The following is a 19262-nucleotide window of genomic DNA, read 5'->3' as shown; positions in this document are numbered from 1 at the left end:
CAAAATTTTCATTGTCTTCATCATCTTGATATTATAGATATTATGGCAATATTTTGACCAAATATTGCTGAATTGTGAGAGAAATTATAGACGTCAATATTTTCCAATATTATCGATATATATACGATATGTGTATGGATACGTTTCAAAATATCCATGACCTGAAAAAACGATAATATTCTCGATGTTTCATCAATATTATCGATATTTTAGACTATGGGTAGATGACATGGTTAATATATTAGGATCTAAGTTATATTACTAATCAATAAATACACGTATTATAATATGGGTGGACTGGTAACAATATATGGTCATGTGATGGAGATACTAAAAAATTACTCGTGGTTGAATATGAAAAAATCTTGAAGTCACACTGTTGCATGGTATTACTAATAAAAATATCTAATAAGAGTGAATTTCAATGTAACTGTCATATTGCCACGTAGTGTTACTAATTTACTAATTTTATAATATATATTTTATTCATTAATATTATACTTTAAATCCATAAAATATAAATCATATTATTTACCCATACTATAACACTTAAATTAACAATATAACTTAACGGAATGACAACCACACTGATAAATTTATAAGTAAAAGTGTTATTCCCATTTTATATATCATGGGCCCATTGTTTGCACGAGTTGCCTTCCTTCCTGGTTCCTAGGTAAATTAGGGACCCTATAAGCAAAACCCACCTCACTGATTCTGTTTGCCAATCAAGCTTCTAAAGCTTCTCGCATGAATTAATATATGGCCTTCTGATCAGTGTTGTTCATCATGTCTCTTTAAGCACTCCCAATTAGAGCCATTTTTTTTTTTGTCGGCGTGAGATTATAAGTCTATCTCCACTCCACTTAAGCCCACTTACTGCATCACATACATGTCTAAAATCAAAATTTCAAAGTATAATAAATCATATATTGGGTATATTTATTATAGTTTATATCATATTTGAATATAAGTTAGATTAATTGGTCGGGATAGTGTGTCGTTTTCTTACATTCGAGTTCAAATCCTTCTCCTTCTATAGCATGGACCTCGGCAAGCCCAAAGTTCAACTACATAACTCCATCAAGCAGGGACGTAGCCAACCTATAAGGTTGAGATGGGTTTGTTTGAAGAGTTGGGCTGGGCTAGTTAATGGCACCAAAATGCAACCACTGATCGCACTTCCAAGTGGGCCGCCCGATAGTGCAACCAGGGGATGTGCAACAAGGGGAAAAGAGAAAAGTAAAAGGCCGAAATAAAAATACTGGACTTTTTTTTGAACATTTCAATTCATGTTTTTTTGGTAAATTAAATTTATTTTTAGGAAGGTAATTTCGGTCTAGTGGAATTCAGTCCCTATTTTGTTGGTAAACTTTAAGTTCAAGTTTCTTTGGTGACATTGTTGGATAAGAAAACGAAGTGAGTAATTAAAAGAAAAGTTTTCGTTGTCATCCTCTTTGGGGTTGGTGGCCTACATCCCTCTCCTCCCCCTCCTTCCCTTCCCTCATTACCTAACTAGACCTTCCTTTTCCCTCTCCACTTCCTCTCCAACGCCTTCATTTTGGCTGAGTTTGGTGGCTGTTTGGTTGTCTTGGTGACGACGTGGTGGTAGATCAGGTTATTTTTACTTGTTTTGTGAGTTGTAATAATAAATGCATCAACTCCTTTTGAGTTTATTGCATGTTTATAGTCTCTGCTTGTATTTTATACTTGTGAGAGTTAGAAGGTCATGTTTGTAGTTGTAGTTTGGTTGTATGAGGTATATGTTTGGTTTTTCTAGGTCTGCAACTTTTTTCACCCCAGAATTTCTTAGGGTTATGAGTCGAGGTACGTCTTGTGTGCTTGATGTTGCTAGTGGACTCCTTCGTATTTGGATTAACCCCTTGTGGTTAATGTGATTCTATAATTGTATTAACCCTGTATGGTTGTATTGTTCCTTATGACTAACAACCATAAGGCCTGAATTATGAATACAATCTATTGCCACTGCATGTAAAGGCAAACATTTAGCACAATTTGTACCATAATTTGGACATGACATTAGCCCACTTCAAAAAGCCCATGAAAGGAGGCCCATTAGTTTCTCCATATATAATGGCACTCTCACTGTAATTTGCAACTTTCTACACACATCTCCACAATGATAGCAAGTCTCTCCCAACTGCTCTCAAGCTTCTATGTAAAGTTGGACATTTTTTGTGTGTTGATTGGTTTTTTTATCTTTTGGTTGATGCAATCTATAGTCAGACTCTAAACTACTCCAATTTATAGAGAGAGGGATTCAAACTTGAATGCAAGGCGACGAACTCACTATCATGGTCAACTGGCTTAATCCATATATTTTTTGGGTGGAATGTTGAATATAGTGATATGTTTGTTGGAACTTGGGTGTATATAACAACATTTGGATGGAAAATGTGTAAGATGCGACACGGTAAAAAGAAAATTACTTCAACCCATTACTAGGGTGAAATTTTTTGAAATCCAGTGGACAACTGTGGAGCACGTGCTGGCCGTTCACTTACAAACACATATATATATTTCATACGCGCGGCCAAAACCAATTCAGCAAAAAAGGCCCCTCTCTCCTCTCTCCTCTCTCTCTCTTACAACTTGTGGCTTTTGCCACCTCTTCTCTTCTTTTCTTCTCCTCTCGGAGGAGAAAAGGATTGCACAAATATAGACAGAGAGCAGCAGCACCCACACTCAATACCAGTTTCGAGTTTCAACGCCACACCGAAAAGGAAAACCAAAAAAAGTAAAATTCTCTCTTCGTCTCCATTCTAGGGTTTTCGCTTCCGCCATTGTCACGCACATTCAGACATTCTCTTCGCCTTCGTACTCCGCGAGCATTGCTCCGAGCTCCCTGAGTTCCCACTCGTCACTGATTCGAATTTCCCGATTTCGTCTTGGTTTCGGTAATTGCGAAGGATTTTATCGGTTTTGTTTGAAGGATTTCTTGTGCACGGACCCAAGGTGAGGTGTCCGCTTGATTTTGGTTTTGATTTTTTGAAGTGGTTGACATTAAGCATGGCTGCGTTTTGCTCTTTAGCTTGAACCTTTTGATAAGGTTTTGGATTTTATTACAATTTTATGGGCGTTTATATTGCGTTTTACACATAATGATGAGTTCGATTTTTTAGTTTTTATTTATTTAAAAAACTTATAATTTTTTTTTAAAATTTGGGTTTAGAGTAGCAGATAAGTATGTATTTGAATTGCACACAATAATGGATTCTTTCATGCTTATAATGGTGAAATTGCCCCTGCAATTTTGAAGTATGTTTGCCATATAAACCTTGAGCAGCAGCTGCTGAATATGCCTTACCCTGCCTTTATTGTTTATTGTTTATTTTCCTTTCCGGTTATATGGTAATGCAAGGGTGGACAAATGTTCTGTAGGGTCTTGGTCATTTACAGCAGTCATTTACTATTGCTGATTGTTACTTACAGATATATACAAGTCTCAATGGTATGCTCACTTGGAAGTGGGAGGATGGCGGTGATGGCAAGGCTTCTTGCATCGGGTAGTGTCACACAAAGCATAGCAGGTACAACGAGACTTTGGGATTGCATTTAGTTTTGTGCTCTGCCTTTATACATATAGATGATCTACCTATGATTTGTAGAACTCATTACTTTTACTCCTAAGCAGCATTGCATTGGTTATTTTGGTTTCTTATTGACCTCATTCCCCTGTATCCCCTGTATCCCCTGTACAGAGGAAGTTGGCCATCAGAAGTTTGATGCTCAAATGATTTGCAGAGAGTTAAGCGACGCAAATGAAGCAAATTTGCTTGACGAAGAAGGTGATTTCTTTGCGCATTTCAGATACCCCTTAATAAAGAAGTGCATTTGTTCCATGTTTGATGTAGCAGGTGTGCTTGAATTAATCTTGAGTTTTCTAACATGGAAAATGCTACAGTGCTGCAGTGACGTTTAATGATAATGGGGTGGTGGTGGTGGTAGAGAGTCTAGAGACTAGGCACATCTTTTAATCAACATTATTATACAATATATTCACAATTAGATCAAATTTGGCTCACAAAATGTGCACCTTTAATAGTCATTCTGTTTATATAATTTTAGTTTTGAAGATGCATATGGTATCACAATTCTTGGTGTTCAATTCTGTTGCATAACATTTTATAATTTTGTATAAGCCTTTTGGCTTTTCTAAGTTCGTAGTTTCATAAACTCGTTGATGATTTCCTTTTGGGTCTGCAGATATGCATGTGTTTGGTTTGAAGCCGATGGATGATCCTTTGCATTTGGTAAGGTTTAGATCACATTGTTTTGTCTTGCTATATGGTATTGAGGTCTATAAAGTAAAGATTTGGTCGTAAGCAATATACAAATATGTATTTGGAAGTATATATTTGGCCATGTATGTTGGGTGTTTCCGCTTTGTCCCAGAAAAATATGTATACTGGTCATGTGGATATAACACTGTTCAAGGTGGCTTTTACTTTCTTTCTCTCGTCCTAAATTAAATATCAATAGCTTCATATTTACTACCTTTGTGCTTCTTATACAATTAACTCTCATAACTACCTCTTAACGGAAATTAAAGGATACCTTAACCACTTGAAGAATATAAGTTACCCTAAACCCTGTGTGAATTCCTTTAACAATGTGGTCCTTCAGCCTACTACCACTACTACTACCGCTGCCTAATATGATATTAATGGAGTGCTAATCCAAAATGAAGAATATGTTTTCTTTATTTTATAGCTGATCTATTTTTGAGTTAAATGGTACCAAAGATTACCCAACTCATTTATGTAATTGTTTAGTTCTGATGTGTTTGTGTGATTATATATCTACATAACCTCTATCTAATCTGATTATTAACTATCACTGTGAAGGTATGTTGCAATGCTTGTAAAAGACCAGTCAAGGCCAGTCAATATGTGGCACATGCAGGTTTGAAGGTTTTTTTAATATATATTTATTTTAAAAAAACTTATTTGTTTTACTTAAAGCCTTTATTTATTTATATAGACACATATATTTCTTTTCTTTGTTGTGTGGATATTTGGTGGTCCATTCCTTTATGAAAATTTCTTTGTAAATTCCAAATGGTATCAATAATTATTCGATGCGTATTCATCCTTAATTTATTTTTAGAGAAACACAGATTTTTCTTATATGATAAAGATTTAAAAATATCATGCTGGTAAGGATTTATGAACAAGGATTGTTTTCATCCTAGCTCAATTCAAATTCAAATTTAGGATAAAAAAGACCTTATCAATGTTTATTGGCCTGCATGTAGTGCTTGCTAATTGGTTGCTTCCTAACTCTTAAGTGTGCTGGTTCTAGCCCTATGCTGACATGGCTCGAAATTTTCAGAACTTTGTAGGTCATTAAATGCTATGCAAGAAACTACTTTGGAGCCTGATGGAAGTATGGGACAAAGGAAACCTCCAAGGAAGGAGAAGAAAAAGTTGTTATCTGCTTATGCTAGTATCCTTTTTATAATGACTTCAGTGAAATTTAGTGTTTTCCTTGTTCTTTCTGACATTTCCTACTGATATGTCACCCCCTTTCTCCTTTTCCTTTTCTATTTGAACCAAAGTGGAGTAAAGTTCCTAGTTTTTTGAAAGAGTTCATGGTAGTCATTATTTTAAAACCAATTTCTGGGTGTTTTGCAAGTATCTTCTCAGAGGTATTTTGTTCTGATTCGAAGGCTAATGTTATTTAATGGTGTGACAATCTGATGGTTCTTAACCTTTTCTAGACCAGTCCACATCAGTTGGGGAGCTAGAAAGATCTGAGTCTGTAGAAGCAGATGATATTGCTGTATCACAACCCCAGTTGGATGGGCAAATCGGAATGAATTCTTGCTGTTTTATGGAGACAAAAAGTAACTCTTTCTTGCCTTTGATCTTGTGCTTCAGTTTGATCATTTGGCTTCCTCATATTAAATTTCTGTTTTGCTTTGTCATTTTTTTTTCTGGCCCCACCGGTTGCCTTATACTACTAGGCCAGTCCAATTTCCCCCCATTTTTTCTCATCTTTCTCCCTGATTTCTTCTATATATTTTCCCTCTCTCTAATTAAGAAAAAGGAACAAAATACAAACTAAAATGTTATCAGATGACCCTTAGCTTTTTAGTTATCACATCGGCTTGTACAACTTTTTGGGCAGTGCCAGCTTGTATCTTCTGGGTTGTCATTATCTTTTTTCCTGTTCAATGAGCTAGTAAAGCAGAGGAACTATCTTCTTAATTCAAGAAACCATGTAGCTAGCACATACTTGTAGTGGTTGATTTGACAACACTAATGACACATGATCAGAATTTATTAATGGTTATATGAAATGTATAAAGTGACTAGCCCTGTTACGTGAAGTATTACATTGCAGATTGTACGTATTCTTAAGATTCTCCCTGGAGTTTAGATCTATTCTTGATATCATCTAGCAATGTCACAATAGCCTTTTTAAGTTGGTTTCTTTTCTGCACAACATGATTGGGAGATAATATTCAAATATGTAAGATGATTTCTTTTCAATTTGTATTTTGAAAGAAAAAAAAAAATGTTTAGCAATCGAACAAATTATTTTACTGTTCAATCTGTATTCAGCTTTCTCCATTATTTTACCATGTCATCTAGGGAATTCAGCTTATGTAGATGCGACATATATGATGGATGGTTCAGGAGTTAGTCCTGGAAATACCAATGGCTCAACATGTGTGATGCTTCCTCCAACAAAACGGTCTAAAATGTATGATTTTTATTATTATGAAGGATACTTATTTTGCATTATGATTGTATGCATATCTTAAGTACATTAAAACTGTATATTTGAACTTTGAATATATATTGCACACTAGTACCCTGGCTCTTTCTGATGCAGGACGTGTAGGACCTAAATTTATTAGTTTCCTAGATTCTCTAGTTTTCCAAATTCTAGTAGGATTTCTATTTTTCCAGATTTCTAGTTTTAAGTTTCCTATTTTATTTGGGTTAGGATTTCTGTTTAAGCAAGGGATTTTTATCCTATTATGCCTAGGTTTTAGTTTGCTATAAATAACCCTGTGTAGTTTAAAATTCAGGTTTGGATATTGAGTAAACCTTCTCTTAAAACTATGTGATTTCTGTCCGTCCTTCTCTGTTTTCTGATTTCGGTCCTTTCTTTCGTCCCTTCGATCTATATTTTCGTATCCTCGACCTCCGATATTCTTCTTGTTCTACTGTTCTGCCCTTTCTTTCGTTGTTTTGATCAATATTTTCGTCTCCTCGATCTCTTATATTCTTCTATGTTCTATTGTTTGAGTGCTTAATCTAATACCTACGGGCTGTACTACATCAATTGGTATTCGGAACCAGCTCTCGATTTCGCTTGTGTCTACTCTTTACCATGGTACCCCAAACCGTGGCCAGCCTGTCCGCACAATTTCATGAGTTCAAAGCCAAAGTTTCTGCCAATATCACCAGAATTGACACCCAACTCTCCAAGCTGAGTGCTGACCAAAAAGAAGAGTCAGTACAGGTCCACAACCATTTTGCGACGACGACCCTTGCCATCAACAAAGTCCAAGACTGCAGATGCTTATCAATCACTTTCGGCTTGGAACGACTGAGCCTTCTTCTACCTCAGCGGTGCCCTTGAGTTCGTCTACACCGCTGCCAAAAGGTGACTTCTTCCCAATCCACTGGTGGATCACAAACTGAAGGCCGTGCAACCAGGTATGCCGAATCATTCCACTGGACTATCGATCGGCATGCCCACTGCTCAACTGGAGCCCTTCTTTTCTTTTGATTCTATGCTGCAGCCCAACTATACCCAACATATGATGGGCTCTCATCTGGTTGACGACACAGTTCCCATCCCTAACTTGCCGCCCCGACCACATGACAAGAACTTTGTGCACTGACACTTGGATTTTGGCATAGACTGCCATGCCCAGCCAGGTGTTTTTCCTAAACAAAGGCATTACGGCGACGACTTAAGAACACACTGGATTGAGGGTCCCTCACACCCACACACACGCTTGTGTTCGTTGGCCGATCATGTTGCTCATGGATCTAGGCAGAGATCTCTATTTGACGTTCTTAACAGGCATAATGTTCCATGCTTACAGAATGGATGGTTTCAAGGTGGCAAATATGATTGATCTTGAAGACCTAAAGGACGCAACATGCCTCTTGACACTTGGGATTTTGCTTTTATTGCTCTTCACTCGTTGGGGTCGAGTTCTTTTCGCCGGAGGAGAATGATGCAGGACGCGTAGGACTTAAGTTTATTAGTGTCCTAATGTCTTTGTTAGTTTCCTAGATTCTCTAGTTTTCCAAACTCTAGTAGGATTTCTATTTTTCCAGATTTCTAGTTTCAAGTTTCCTATTTTATTTGGGTTAGGATTTCTGTTTAAGCAAGAGATTTTTATCCTATTATGTCTAGGTTTTAGTTTGCTATAAATAACCCCATGTAGTTCTTTAAAATTCAGATTTAGATATTGAGTAAACCTTCTCTTAAAATTATGTGATTTCTGTCCTTCCTTCTCGGTTCTCTGATTTCGGTCCTTTCTTTCGTCCCTTCGATCTATATTTTCGTCTGCTCGATCTCTGATATTCTTCTTGTTCTACTGTTCTGCCCTTTCTTTCGTCTTTTCGATCTATATTTTCGTCTCCTCGATCTATTATATTCTTCTATGTTCTATTGTTTGAGTGCTTAATCTAATACCTACGGGCTGTACTGCATCATTTTCCCTCCTAGTTCCTCTGATCTTGTGTAATGCTGCACTGTTAATTTTCAGTTTATTTTTTTGAAAGGAAGTTAAGTATTTATGCACTGTGTTCTAGAGCAATTTAGAGAAATGGACTCTCAGTGGCTTTATATGCCCTATAGTGGTGTAGAATGTCCAGATAATAAGCGCTTAGGCATGTGATCTAGGTGAATTCTTCTTTCATTTGTCCCTGAACCTATGCTTCCTTTGGTTTCTTTTAGAGAAAAGGGTGTAGTTGCTACTTTTATTTATGCCTTAAATTGCAACATGTCAAAGTGGGTTATATTCTTGCGCCCTTTATACAAGTCAAATGCAATGGTTTGTTGGAACGTTCATTTGTTATTTTGTTTTAATTTTTAAAGAAAGCACCCTTTAAATAATGTTGATATTTGTCATTCATTTCCTTTATGTGACGCAAATCCCTTTTTCCCCTCTTGTAGGGTAGCAGGTGAGCAGCTGCCACTATCAGATATAGGAATAGTATCTGCTGTATCAAAACTTACAAGCACTCAGGATGCATGCCCTTGTGAGGCTAAATCTTTAATATGCATTCGTCTTCTTATACACTGTCCTGTAGCTTGGCCGTTCTCGAATATCCAAGCACTTTATATTTGTAAATCCCCCCGAAGGTGAAATTACAGGGGATTTGCAAAGATTGTTTAAGGAAATTTTAACTTTGCATGTATAGCTAGCCTCATTACTTGGGAATGAGTCCTTTACCACAATGTTTCAAAGTGTGAGAAGTTTTAAATTTATGATGTACTCATGTATATGTATGTATTTCATGCATGTGTGCAGATAGGGATTCTTCAAAAGGAGTCATTTCTGTAAGTGAAATACCTAATGACTCTGCCCTTAAATATAAGAAGTCTGGGCAAGCCCTTGAATGCTGCATGCCAATTAAAGGTATACTAATAGTTGTGTCAGTTTACTCAATTCTTATACTTCAGCACACAAAGATTAACAATGATCTTGCTTCTTAAAGATGAATTATCAAATATGTAAATCAACTGCTTAGGAAAGTGTATCCTGATGATTCTTCTGTTTCGATTATCTACTGTGTGTTCTCGTTTTACAGTATTTGACAATGAGTTTTGTATCAATCAGATTGCCCTCTTCCCCTTGCTACTAAAGTATATTACTCTCAAAAAAGCAATCGTCTTCGATCAGCCCTTTGCCATCTTTACTATGAGGCAGTGGCATCAACTAAGGAGCTGTGTAGTGACATGGTGAGTGCACTAATATTAAGGAGTTGGGCGTTGAAGCCTAAACGTTAAGCAATTATAGGACAACATTTGCATTGCGTCACGATATGCATAAATGATCCCCCTCCCCATCCTCTCTCTCCTTTTCTCGTCAAACTTTGTAGTGATTAACAACTAATTCCAGATACTTATTGCAAAACAGAGAGACTCACAGTCTTTACCTTCCATGAGGAAACCTGATCAAATTCTTGCACAAAATTCAGAAGTTTGCTTGGGGAACTCAGTAGGTTCCCTGCCTGATGGCGACTTCTCAAATCAGTTTCCTGTTGATAATGTTCCAAGGCCTCAGGTTGCTGGTGTTGGTTTAACAAGAAGCAAAATTCTTTCAAAACCTTATTCTTTTGCGGGTAACTCAGGTATTCTTTAATTCTTTGTAAGATCATTTTTTTCAGTATTTCATAAGATGTGTGCATTAGATTTGATCTTGTTTGATTTGGGCTGTAACTTGGTGAATAAATCCTTCACCTGAATAATTTCATTGGTTTTGTAGGACAATCACTGGGGACCATGCAACAGCAAAATGGTAGTGTTCACGTTATATAGGAATCCTGGTAGGAATTTTTGGCTCGGTGAAGGTTTAATTTTAACCTAATGCTTGAGGTTAGGACTTAGGATTCTTTTTTTGATATTAACTAAGTTTATCTTTAAAATGTTCATTCTAGGCTTTTACATTCCAGTCAATGACTGACCTATATTTAGATATCAATTGCTGTGCATTTCAATTTTAAGTTTCTGTCAGAAGATATGCTACTCTCGAATTTGTAAATACGACTACTTCTAGTCTTTTAATCGGTTTATATTTTTATTGTTCCATTAGTTTGGTTAATATCGTCTTCCCTTTGCTATAATTTTCTGAATGATCTTGAATTTGTTTCATGGAGAAAAAGAGAAAAGTTTAATCTCTTGAGAGTGCAACAACATGCTGATTTATGTGATGCAAATCATTATTTGTTGTCATTGGTCATTGGCAACTCCTAAAGGATAGACAAAAAAATACATCCTCTTCTCTTGTATCTATCGAAGGTTTGGTGGAGATGGGAACATGTTGCTCCATTTCAATGTGAAATTAAGTGGGAGTTCTCAGTTGGTGGGTCCTGGTAAGTTGCCATTAACATTTATGCAATGAAAGTGGCACAAGACTGATGTGTGACAGCAATAGACTTGGACAGCTTCCAGTTGTTGTGCTAGGATATTTTTAAATACATTGGTCTTTTATTTTCAACGAGGAGTTTGCTTGTTTGTGATTAAAATATCAGCATTCTGTGGTAATAATTCAATCATAAATTTCAGACTGGATGTGGTAAAAAAGAGGTGGTCTCTGGAAAAAAAACGTTGTGATTTTTGGATATTATTCTGTCAGTCCGGTGAGTTAAAGTAAAGCTAAATTGCGTTGTTGGCGACTGACCGTACCACAACTCGTACCCAGAGATGTTATTGATGTCTTGGGTCTCTTTAATTAGATGCTTTCATTTGTTACAGAAACGAGAAATACAGGGTCTTCCTTGAATACAGAATCTTTATAGATATAACTTTATAACCATCATCTTTATAGGTATAGATTTGATGTTTTTTTAAAATTAAAAAAATTCTTTACCAAGTGAATCAAAGGAAGTGAAAGATGATTTAAGGCTGGTGTAGGATGCTTGCGAATATCATATTTGTCATGTGATTGATAAGGCTGGCATCCATCCATCCTTCCATCCTCTTTCTCCAATAGTGCCCCATTTTAGAAAAATTGCCATCGTCACTTTCCTAGTCCCTACCCATACCAATTGGTATGTGGGATTTCACTTTTTTCGTGAGACAAATCAATGCAAAAGTTGGTTGGGTTTTTGGGTATGTATCAACATCTTAAATTCATGTTTGGTTGCTGTTGTAATAATCATTTTTCTTTGGGTTGTCCCATGCCTATCTTGTCGAGAAAACATAAAATATCATCTCTCTCTTTCAATATAGTGAATATAATATTCTCAAACAAGAGTCAAATATTAATCTTTATTATAATATTAGCCGAATATCACTTGCTTCATTCATTCAAATCACAGTTTAGCACATGTACAAAAACAATTCATCAAAAACACAAAAAGAAAAACTTCTACACGTATGTCATTGGCTACTTATCCGGGACATTAGAGAAATATTTTCCATAATACCCTAATCCTTTGAGTGAGCTAGGTCAATTTTGCTCCTGATCTGGTTTGGCCTCCAAAGGATCTCATATCATATCATATCTGAAAGCATATTTTACCTGGTAGGTTTTGATTAGACAAAGAGACATCGATTTAAGTACCGACAAACAAAGCGTTCCTCTCATTACAAGAAGATATATCATGTCCTCGTTTACACATGCTCTGTTCTAATTTGTTTGCTTTTGGTTTCTTTTTTTGGTGCTTTCCTCTCATCTTTATAAACTTGCTTGCCGTATAAGTGTTGTGTGAGAGAAGAGGAGAGAGAGGTCCAGCTAAACACAGAAAACACAAACAGATGGAATATGATTATTGGAGTGGCCCACAACAACAATTAGATTAGAGATTCCCGTCACAATTTTCACTCCGGGTTGGGTGGGGGGTTATACTTAGCAAAATCAGATGGAATTAGAATATGTTTGCGTCTTCTTCTTTTTGGACCCATTTGAAAAATAAAAACAAAGGTTTTGCCCCTTTTGCGATAAAACAAAAATTAATGTTTTTTTTAAAAAATTTGTATAATATATTGATACGAGAAAAGCTAATTTTTGCTTTATTATATGGCAATTTTTTTAAATTTATAAATATTCCACCAACTTGTTTTAGCCGGCAAATTTGTGCCATCCGCGGCTCCGCCCATCGATTGAGACTGTGATTAATTTATTTGCACATATATGTGTGCGGCTACCTCTGCCTGTGGGGTCCACTTTCAGATAATTGAAATTGAATTGGATTTCGTCCATAATCAACTATTTCACGTTGAGTTTTTGGCAGGCAGCAGCTCAAGCGTATTTAATGAGGACCAAATTAAATTATTAGTTGAAAAATGGGTTAGGGTTGCCTTGCTTACAAAAACATATCGACGTTTTCCTTTTGACAGAAGATATCAACTTTATTTGGCCAAAAATGAAAGAAAGAAGCTACATCTACATCAAAGTAGAATGTAATCAGCTTAGCTATAGCATAAGAGAGAAAACCTTTGGGGTCTGCAATCACTAGGCCTGTAAACTGGTTGGAGATGGAGATGGAGTGGAGCACTTGAAATTTGTCCCTACTTGATTTTAAAAATATTTCAACTCGATCTGATTCGAAAATCCAACGAATCAAACGCCACCAAATCCATCCATTAACATCTCTAGCAGCCACCCTTCCTACTGCATCACATTTCTTCTCCTCTATTTCCCTTCCTTTTTCCTCTGGATTCTTTGTTTTGTTTTGTGATGTAGAACCATTGCAGTGGAACGTTGCCGTCATCATGATATAGTTGTCGTCTTTCGACCCATGCATGCAAGGATTTGGCTCAAGTTGTCAGCCTTAGATATAGATTTGGAGCTACGAAGCCGGGATAATGTCGAGTTGCGTCGAATTTGGGTTTCGTTGGTGTGGCACTTCGAGTTGCACGAGAGGATGTGGAGCAGTGGTTTTGTGTCTTAGTTTGTTTTAGTCTAATAATTCCCATGAACTTTTTAAGATATTTTATTTTATTTTTGCTTTTGGCTTTCGATATAGACAAATCTTTATTGCATATTTGAGTACATGTTCTTTTGGTTGTTGATTAAGAGATTTAATCATTTTTTGGGTTGTATGTATTCTCTCAAGATCAATTCAACTTGTTGCGTTTGGTCATTGGAGAAGTTGTGTCCATATTCGGCATCTTAGTTGCTTTGTACTGGTTTTTGTTTATATTATCGCTCTTTTATATGTTAAAAAATTTAATCAGCTACTTATGGCTAAAATAGATATTCACGTAATAAAACATACTGGTTACTTAAAGATGAATTAAATCGCCAAAGTAATCAATAGTAACCAAATTGGATTAAATTGGGTCGATCAGTTTGGTTAAATTGTATTGAATTGAAATGCGCCTAACTACCTACCACTAAACTCCAATCTAAAGAAACATTCATGCATTTTTATTTTTAAGTTTTCTTTTCCATATTTCATCATGACCTATTTTCCATCACACAGCCAGTAAATCTCCTAATTACACTTCAATGATCAAAATACGCCACGTGTACCATAACAAAGAAGTCATTTTCCAGAGTTGAAAACATTAAACATATTATATATTTAAACAAAATGCTGAAGAAATGGTAAATGTTTGACCAAATCACCCTATTCAGGAAACTAAATATATTCAAATCAAATCACGTTTTCATTTTGTTAGATTCTATTTTCTGCTGACCAATTTTGAACCAAAATTCTCAATTCCCCTAATTTCTTTCTTCTTCTTTTTATTTGTCAAAATTTCTTTCTTTATACAATTAAGAATGGCCCCAAAAAAAGGAAATAAAATTTTGCTAAAAAGCCAAAAATGGTTACTATTATTTTGCTTTTTTTTTTTTTTTTGCTTTTGCTTTTTCCCACCCACCAAAGAATATAAATAAATAAATAACACTAGGCATGGCTGTCTTCTCAAACACAATAAAATAAGAAAAAATTCATATGCTTTTTGGTAGTGTGATGATAAGGAAGGAGGCTTGGAGAGAAAAAAATGCAAACAAACAGACAACAAGACAAATAAATATTCCCACTTGCCTCGCCCACACTCGATCCTTCTTCAGAATCCCAATCCTTCCGTTCCCAAAACCCAAAACCCAAAACCAAAAATTCATCTTTTTCATCGCGGAGTTGATAGATTTTGATAAGCTTGAGTAGAGAAATGTCGATAAGGAGTATACTTCAGGACATGAAGTTTTCCCGGTCGCAGCGGGTGGTCCAAGACTCGGCTGGCTCGGCCGGGTCGGTGGGTGAGTCACTGAAGCAGAGCTGCTGGGCTCAGATGCCTCAGGAGCTGCTGAGGGAGGTGCTGGTGAGAATCGAGGCCTCCGAGGCCGCTTGGCCGCCGCGGAAGAGCGTCGTCGCCTGCGCCGGTGTTTGCCGGAGCTGGAGGCACCTCACCAAGGAGATCGTCAAGGCTCCTGAGCTCACTGGGAAGCTGACCTTCCCCATCTCCGTCAAGCAGGTCTCTTTTTCTCTCTCGAGGAAAAAGAAAGAAGCTTTATATTGATTGAGTTTATGGTCGAATTTATATTTGTGTTTGATCTCGCTGCATTAACAGTTTCCAATTTACAAAACATGATGGGGGTTTTGGAGGAAATTGCTGTTTTTTTTTTTTCTTCTCTTTCTCTGGGATGCTTCTGGTGTGAGATTGGAGTGGACTAGTTAGGATAAGTCTTGGTCCTTCTATGTCAATTGCTCCGAATTCTGTCTTTGTAATGTTTATAGAGGAAATCGCTAACCAATTTCCCTCAATGATGATAGTGGCTGAAATTTCCTATCCATTTCCTATGTTGAGTGTTTATCAGCAAAAATTTTAGATGACATGCAGTGTATAGTGATGGGAAGAGCCTAAGATCATGTCAATCTTGTTCTGTGCTCTCATTATGTTTGATTTTCTGATTGGAAACTCTTGCGTTTGCCAAAATTTTGATTTATTCTTTCCTTTGAAATCTTCTTTTTACATATTTTCAATATCTGTTTTTTGCTGTCTGCAGCCTGGTCCGAGGGATGATCTCCTGCAGTGCTTTATAAAACGGAACCGTTCCAGCCAAACATATTACCTTTTCCTTGGTCTTACCCATGGTGAGCATTTTCTAACCTAAATGGATGTTTCTTATTGTGTAGTACAGTGTGAATGATAAGTAACTTTTTTTCTTTTTTCTTTTTCTTCTTCTTCTTTTAGGTTGTTTTTCAAAGATATGGCTTTTCCATCTTTGATCTGGTTTTGTTTAGTTAGGTTATCTAGGTATTCATTCCCTCTCCAGAAATTGCCGTCACTTTCTGTAAATAGTGGGCCTGTGTCCTCTTCTGGTTTCCTTTTTGAGCTATAACCCTTTTTAACTTTTTTGTTGTCCATGGCAGCACTAACTGATGAGGGGAAGTTCCTACTTGCTGCGCGCAAATATAAACGCGCCACCTGCACTGATTATATTGTCTCACTAAATGCTGATGATATGTCAAAGGGGAGCAGCAACTATATTGGGAAATTGAGGTGTGCCTGAAGATGCATATGACGTAACTTCTTCTTTTCACCATGAGCTTAAATATTAACACACTATTCCCCTCTCTTTGTGAAGATCAAACTTTTTGGGAACAAAGTTCACAATCTTTGATGGGCAGCCGACACATGCCGGAGCCAAGATTACAAAAAGTCGCTCTACTAGGCCAGTAAATTTGAAACAAGTTTCACCTAGGGTCCCTGCTGGAAACTATCCAGTTGCTCACATCCAGTATGAACTAAATATGTTGGGTTCCAGGTAAAATTTTTCCTTCTCTGACAAGTTCTTGAACCTTCCTTTATGAATGAAATTATAAGTGTACATCTAGGAATTCATCTGCATAGGTGATGCTTTCCTTTTTCTCTTAGTCTCTGCTGTGATAATAATTTGTTCAGTACACCTAGATCAGGGTGCATTTTTATTCTAACAAACTCAGGAAATTACATAACTCACAGAGTTTGTACAAGCAGGGGTCCAAGGAGAATGCAGTGTACCATGGATGCCATTCCTGCCACTTCAGTTGAACCTGGAGGAGTAGCCCCCACTCAGGCAGATTTTTCATATAGTAATGCAGAATTCCTTCCATCCCTCCCATTTTTCCGATCAAAATCAAACCATGTGGAAAGAATATCAGGGCCTTTGGCCAGCCAGAAAAGTGGGGTGCTGGTGTTAAGAAATAAGTCTCCTAGGTGGCATGAGCAACTCCAGTGTTGGTGTTTGAACTTCCATGGACGAGTAACAGTTGCTTCAGTGAAAAACTTTCAGTTGGTGGCTTCTCCAGAAAATGGACCAGCTGGGCCAGAACATGAGAAGATCATCCTCCAATTTGGAAAAGTGGGGAAAGATTTATTTACCATGGATTACCGGTACCCAATATCAGCATTCCAGGCATTTTCAATCTGCCTCAGCAGCTTTGACACCAAGATCGCCTGTGAATAATGATTTGGAAGCTGAATCTTCCAGAATCTGGTAAATAGTTTAATTTGAATCTAAATTAATAAATTAATAAACTATTATGTACTTAAGACATAACGCTTTGACCGTAGATATCAGCAATACTTACATAATCTGAATGGATGGTTCTGTGTTCTCTGATGTTTAATGATAGTCAAGCTAATTGGTCTGTAGGAGATGCTAATATTTATGTAGATGAGCATAGCTAACCCTATCTTTTTGTTGTGGTTCAGGAGCAGCTAGGTTTAAAGGTAATTTTGTGGGTTGAATTCAATGGGACTGTTTGCTGAAGGTGATTGCAGTGCTGGGCTTGACAGGCGGGCTGGATCATGATTTTGCCGAACTACGGAAGAATTCTGGAATAAAAGTCGGAGAGCTTTGGTTCTGTCATCCACCATGTGTTGTATATTTTACTTGTTAATGTACATAGTAGTTATTTTTATAAAAACCCTCGTATTGCTGAAATTTAACGCCACATTTAATTTTATTTTGGCGTTCATTTTATATATTTTATTATGTCAAATCAGCCATTGAAGTTGTAGGTGTTTTTTCTTTTGTTAAAAGGCTTTAATATTTCATTAGAAATCACAAGATATGCATACTGTCAGCTCGAATAAGAGCATCAAGCCAAATTGGTGCGTCTTCCCACCAGTACAGAATTGAGCCTAAATTGAAAGATGTTGGGCTAATGCATGCACAACTGTATTGAAGTTGTAGTATCCTGCTCCTTATTTGCGAGTATTTTGAACAAGGACATATTTAATTTATTGTTGTTTGTGTACTGGTGTTTTAGGTATAGATTGTGTATTTTCGGGTGTTTGGGTCCAACAAAGATGCAAAATAGAAATTTAATAGGATTGGGGTTTGATGTGTGAATTTTGGCATTTTCGGGGTTTGGAGTTTGAATTTTAGCAATTTTTGGTTTGAGTTGAGACACCAAACCCCATCGTACCAAAATTCAAACCCTTTTTTATTTAATTTGTGTGTGTGTGTGTGTGTGTGGGATGAAAGTGGCTATATTCATTAAGAGTGGGAAGCATTACAAAAGCTCGATAGTCCAAAAAAGCAACCCATCCCAAGAAGTAAAGCAAATAGGCCCAACATAGATACAAAATATAAATTTAACCAGAAAAAGGCAATTATGTCTATTTGGCAGGGATATTTTTGGCCCACTGTCCACACTGACGCCTAAGTCTTCACCCAAAAATGTAACAAATGCCAAAGGTTTGCCACCATCCCACAACTCCATGTCAAACCATTGACACCAATGATTAGCCCATGGTCATTCGCTCAGTGGGGACTTGACCTCATTGGACTTATGCTGAAGGGAAAGGGAAAGGTCGAGTATGCTGTTGTTGCTGTGGACTATTTTACTAGCTAGGCCGAAGCTGCCACCATCACATCAGCTTATGTTGAAACTTTCGTTTGACAAAATATCATATGTTGCTTTGGCATACCCCAGGTGATTGTCATAGACAATGGTAGGCAATTTGATAAGGCCAAATTCAAGCAATTTTGCTCCAACCTCAAGATCCGTCTTTGCTTTGCTTCTTCGGCCCATCCCCAGTCCAATAGCCAGGCAAAAGCCATGAATAAGATAATAAAAAAGACTCTGAAGACAAAGCTCAACAAAGCCAAAGGCTGTTGGCCTAACCTATTCCCCGAGGTCTTACGGTCTTACTGCACCACTTTTTGACCTTCTCCATTTCCTTCGATATTGACGCTATTATACCTGTATAGATCGACCAACCCTCATACTGAACGTCAACATATGCTGCCAAAGCAAATGATGAGCAGTTGGCCCTGAACTCTGAACCTCATCGATGAGCTTCGTGACCAGGCCAAAATGGGCAACTTCACTTATAAACAACGTGTTACCAAATACTATGAATCTCGTGTGAAGCCTCGCGCCTTCAAACTTGGAGATTGGGTCATGTGTAAGGCCTCGCTAGCCACCAAAAACTCAGCCGAAGGTACCCTCGAACCAACATGGGAAGGTCCCTATGAAGTGATTAAGGTTTGCCGCCCCTTCACTTATCAGCTTTGCAGTTGCAATGGCAATCCCCTGCCTTATCCTTGGAATGCTAATCACTTTAAGTATTACCACAGATAAATAAGCCAA

The 19262-nt window shown here is 37.1% G+C and overlaps 2 protein-coding genes across 7 annotated transcripts; both read left to right on the top strand.

The window, feature by feature from the left end:
- The first annotated feature begins 2563 nt into the window (after positions 1 to 2563).
- LOC103322922 (uncharacterized) lies at positions 2564 to 10825 on the top strand. Of its 5 annotated transcripts, none has more exons than XM_089046586.1 (13): positions 2564 to 2976; positions 3454 to 3551; positions 3723 to 3809; positions 4228 to 4274; positions 4869 to 4926; positions 5356 to 5469; positions 5744 to 5869; positions 6630 to 6732; positions 9175 to 9260; positions 9533 to 9640; positions 9842 to 9963; positions 10124 to 10355; positions 10490 to 10825. In XM_089046586.1, the coding sequence occupies exons 2-13, from the start codon at positions 3470 to 3472 to the stop codon at positions 10540 to 10542; spliced, it is 1218 nt and encodes a 405-aa protein (XP_088902712.1). In that variant the 5' UTR covers positions 2564 to 2976; positions 3454 to 3469; the 3' UTR covers positions 10543 to 10825. The 5 variants fall into 5 exon arrangements, with proteins under 5 accessions (XP_088902712.1, XP_008223098.1, XP_088902711.1 ...); XM_008224876.3 differs by having other exon boundaries at positions 6621 to 6732; positions 10142 to 10355; XM_089046585.1 differs by having other exon boundaries at positions 6621 to 6732.
- Positions 10826 to 14589: 3764 nt separating this feature from the next.
- On the top strand, positions 14590 to 17663 carry TLP11 (tubby like protein 11). 2 transcript variants are annotated; one of them, XM_089045352.1, is made up of 6 exons: positions 14590 to 15150; positions 15683 to 15770; positions 16050 to 16179; positions 16265 to 16444; positions 16657 to 17155; positions 17374 to 17663. In XM_089045352.1, exons 1-5 carry the CDS (start codon positions 14848 to 14850, stop codon positions 17123 to 17125), a joined length of 1170 nt encoding a protein of 389 aa, XP_088901478.1. In that variant the 5' UTR covers positions 14590 to 14847; the 3' UTR covers positions 17126 to 17155; positions 17374 to 17663. The 2 variants fall into 2 exon arrangements, with proteins under 2 accessions (XP_088901478.1, XP_088901477.1); XM_089045351.1 differs by having other exon boundaries at positions 14600 to 15150; positions 16642 to 17155.
- The last annotated feature ends 1599 nt before the right edge of the window (positions 17664 to 19262 follow it).

This window comes from Prunus mume, linkage group LG2 (assembly GCF_029339155.1).
Source record: "Prunus mume cultivar Tortuosa linkage group LG2, ASM2933915v1, whole genome shotgun sequence".
In the NCBI taxonomy this organism is placed as follows: Eukaryota; Viridiplantae; Streptophyta; class Magnoliopsida; order Rosales; family Rosaceae; genus Prunus; species Prunus mume.
The sequence above is the reverse complement of the archived record's forward strand: the minus strand, read 5'-3'. Positions and strand labels throughout refer to the sequence as shown.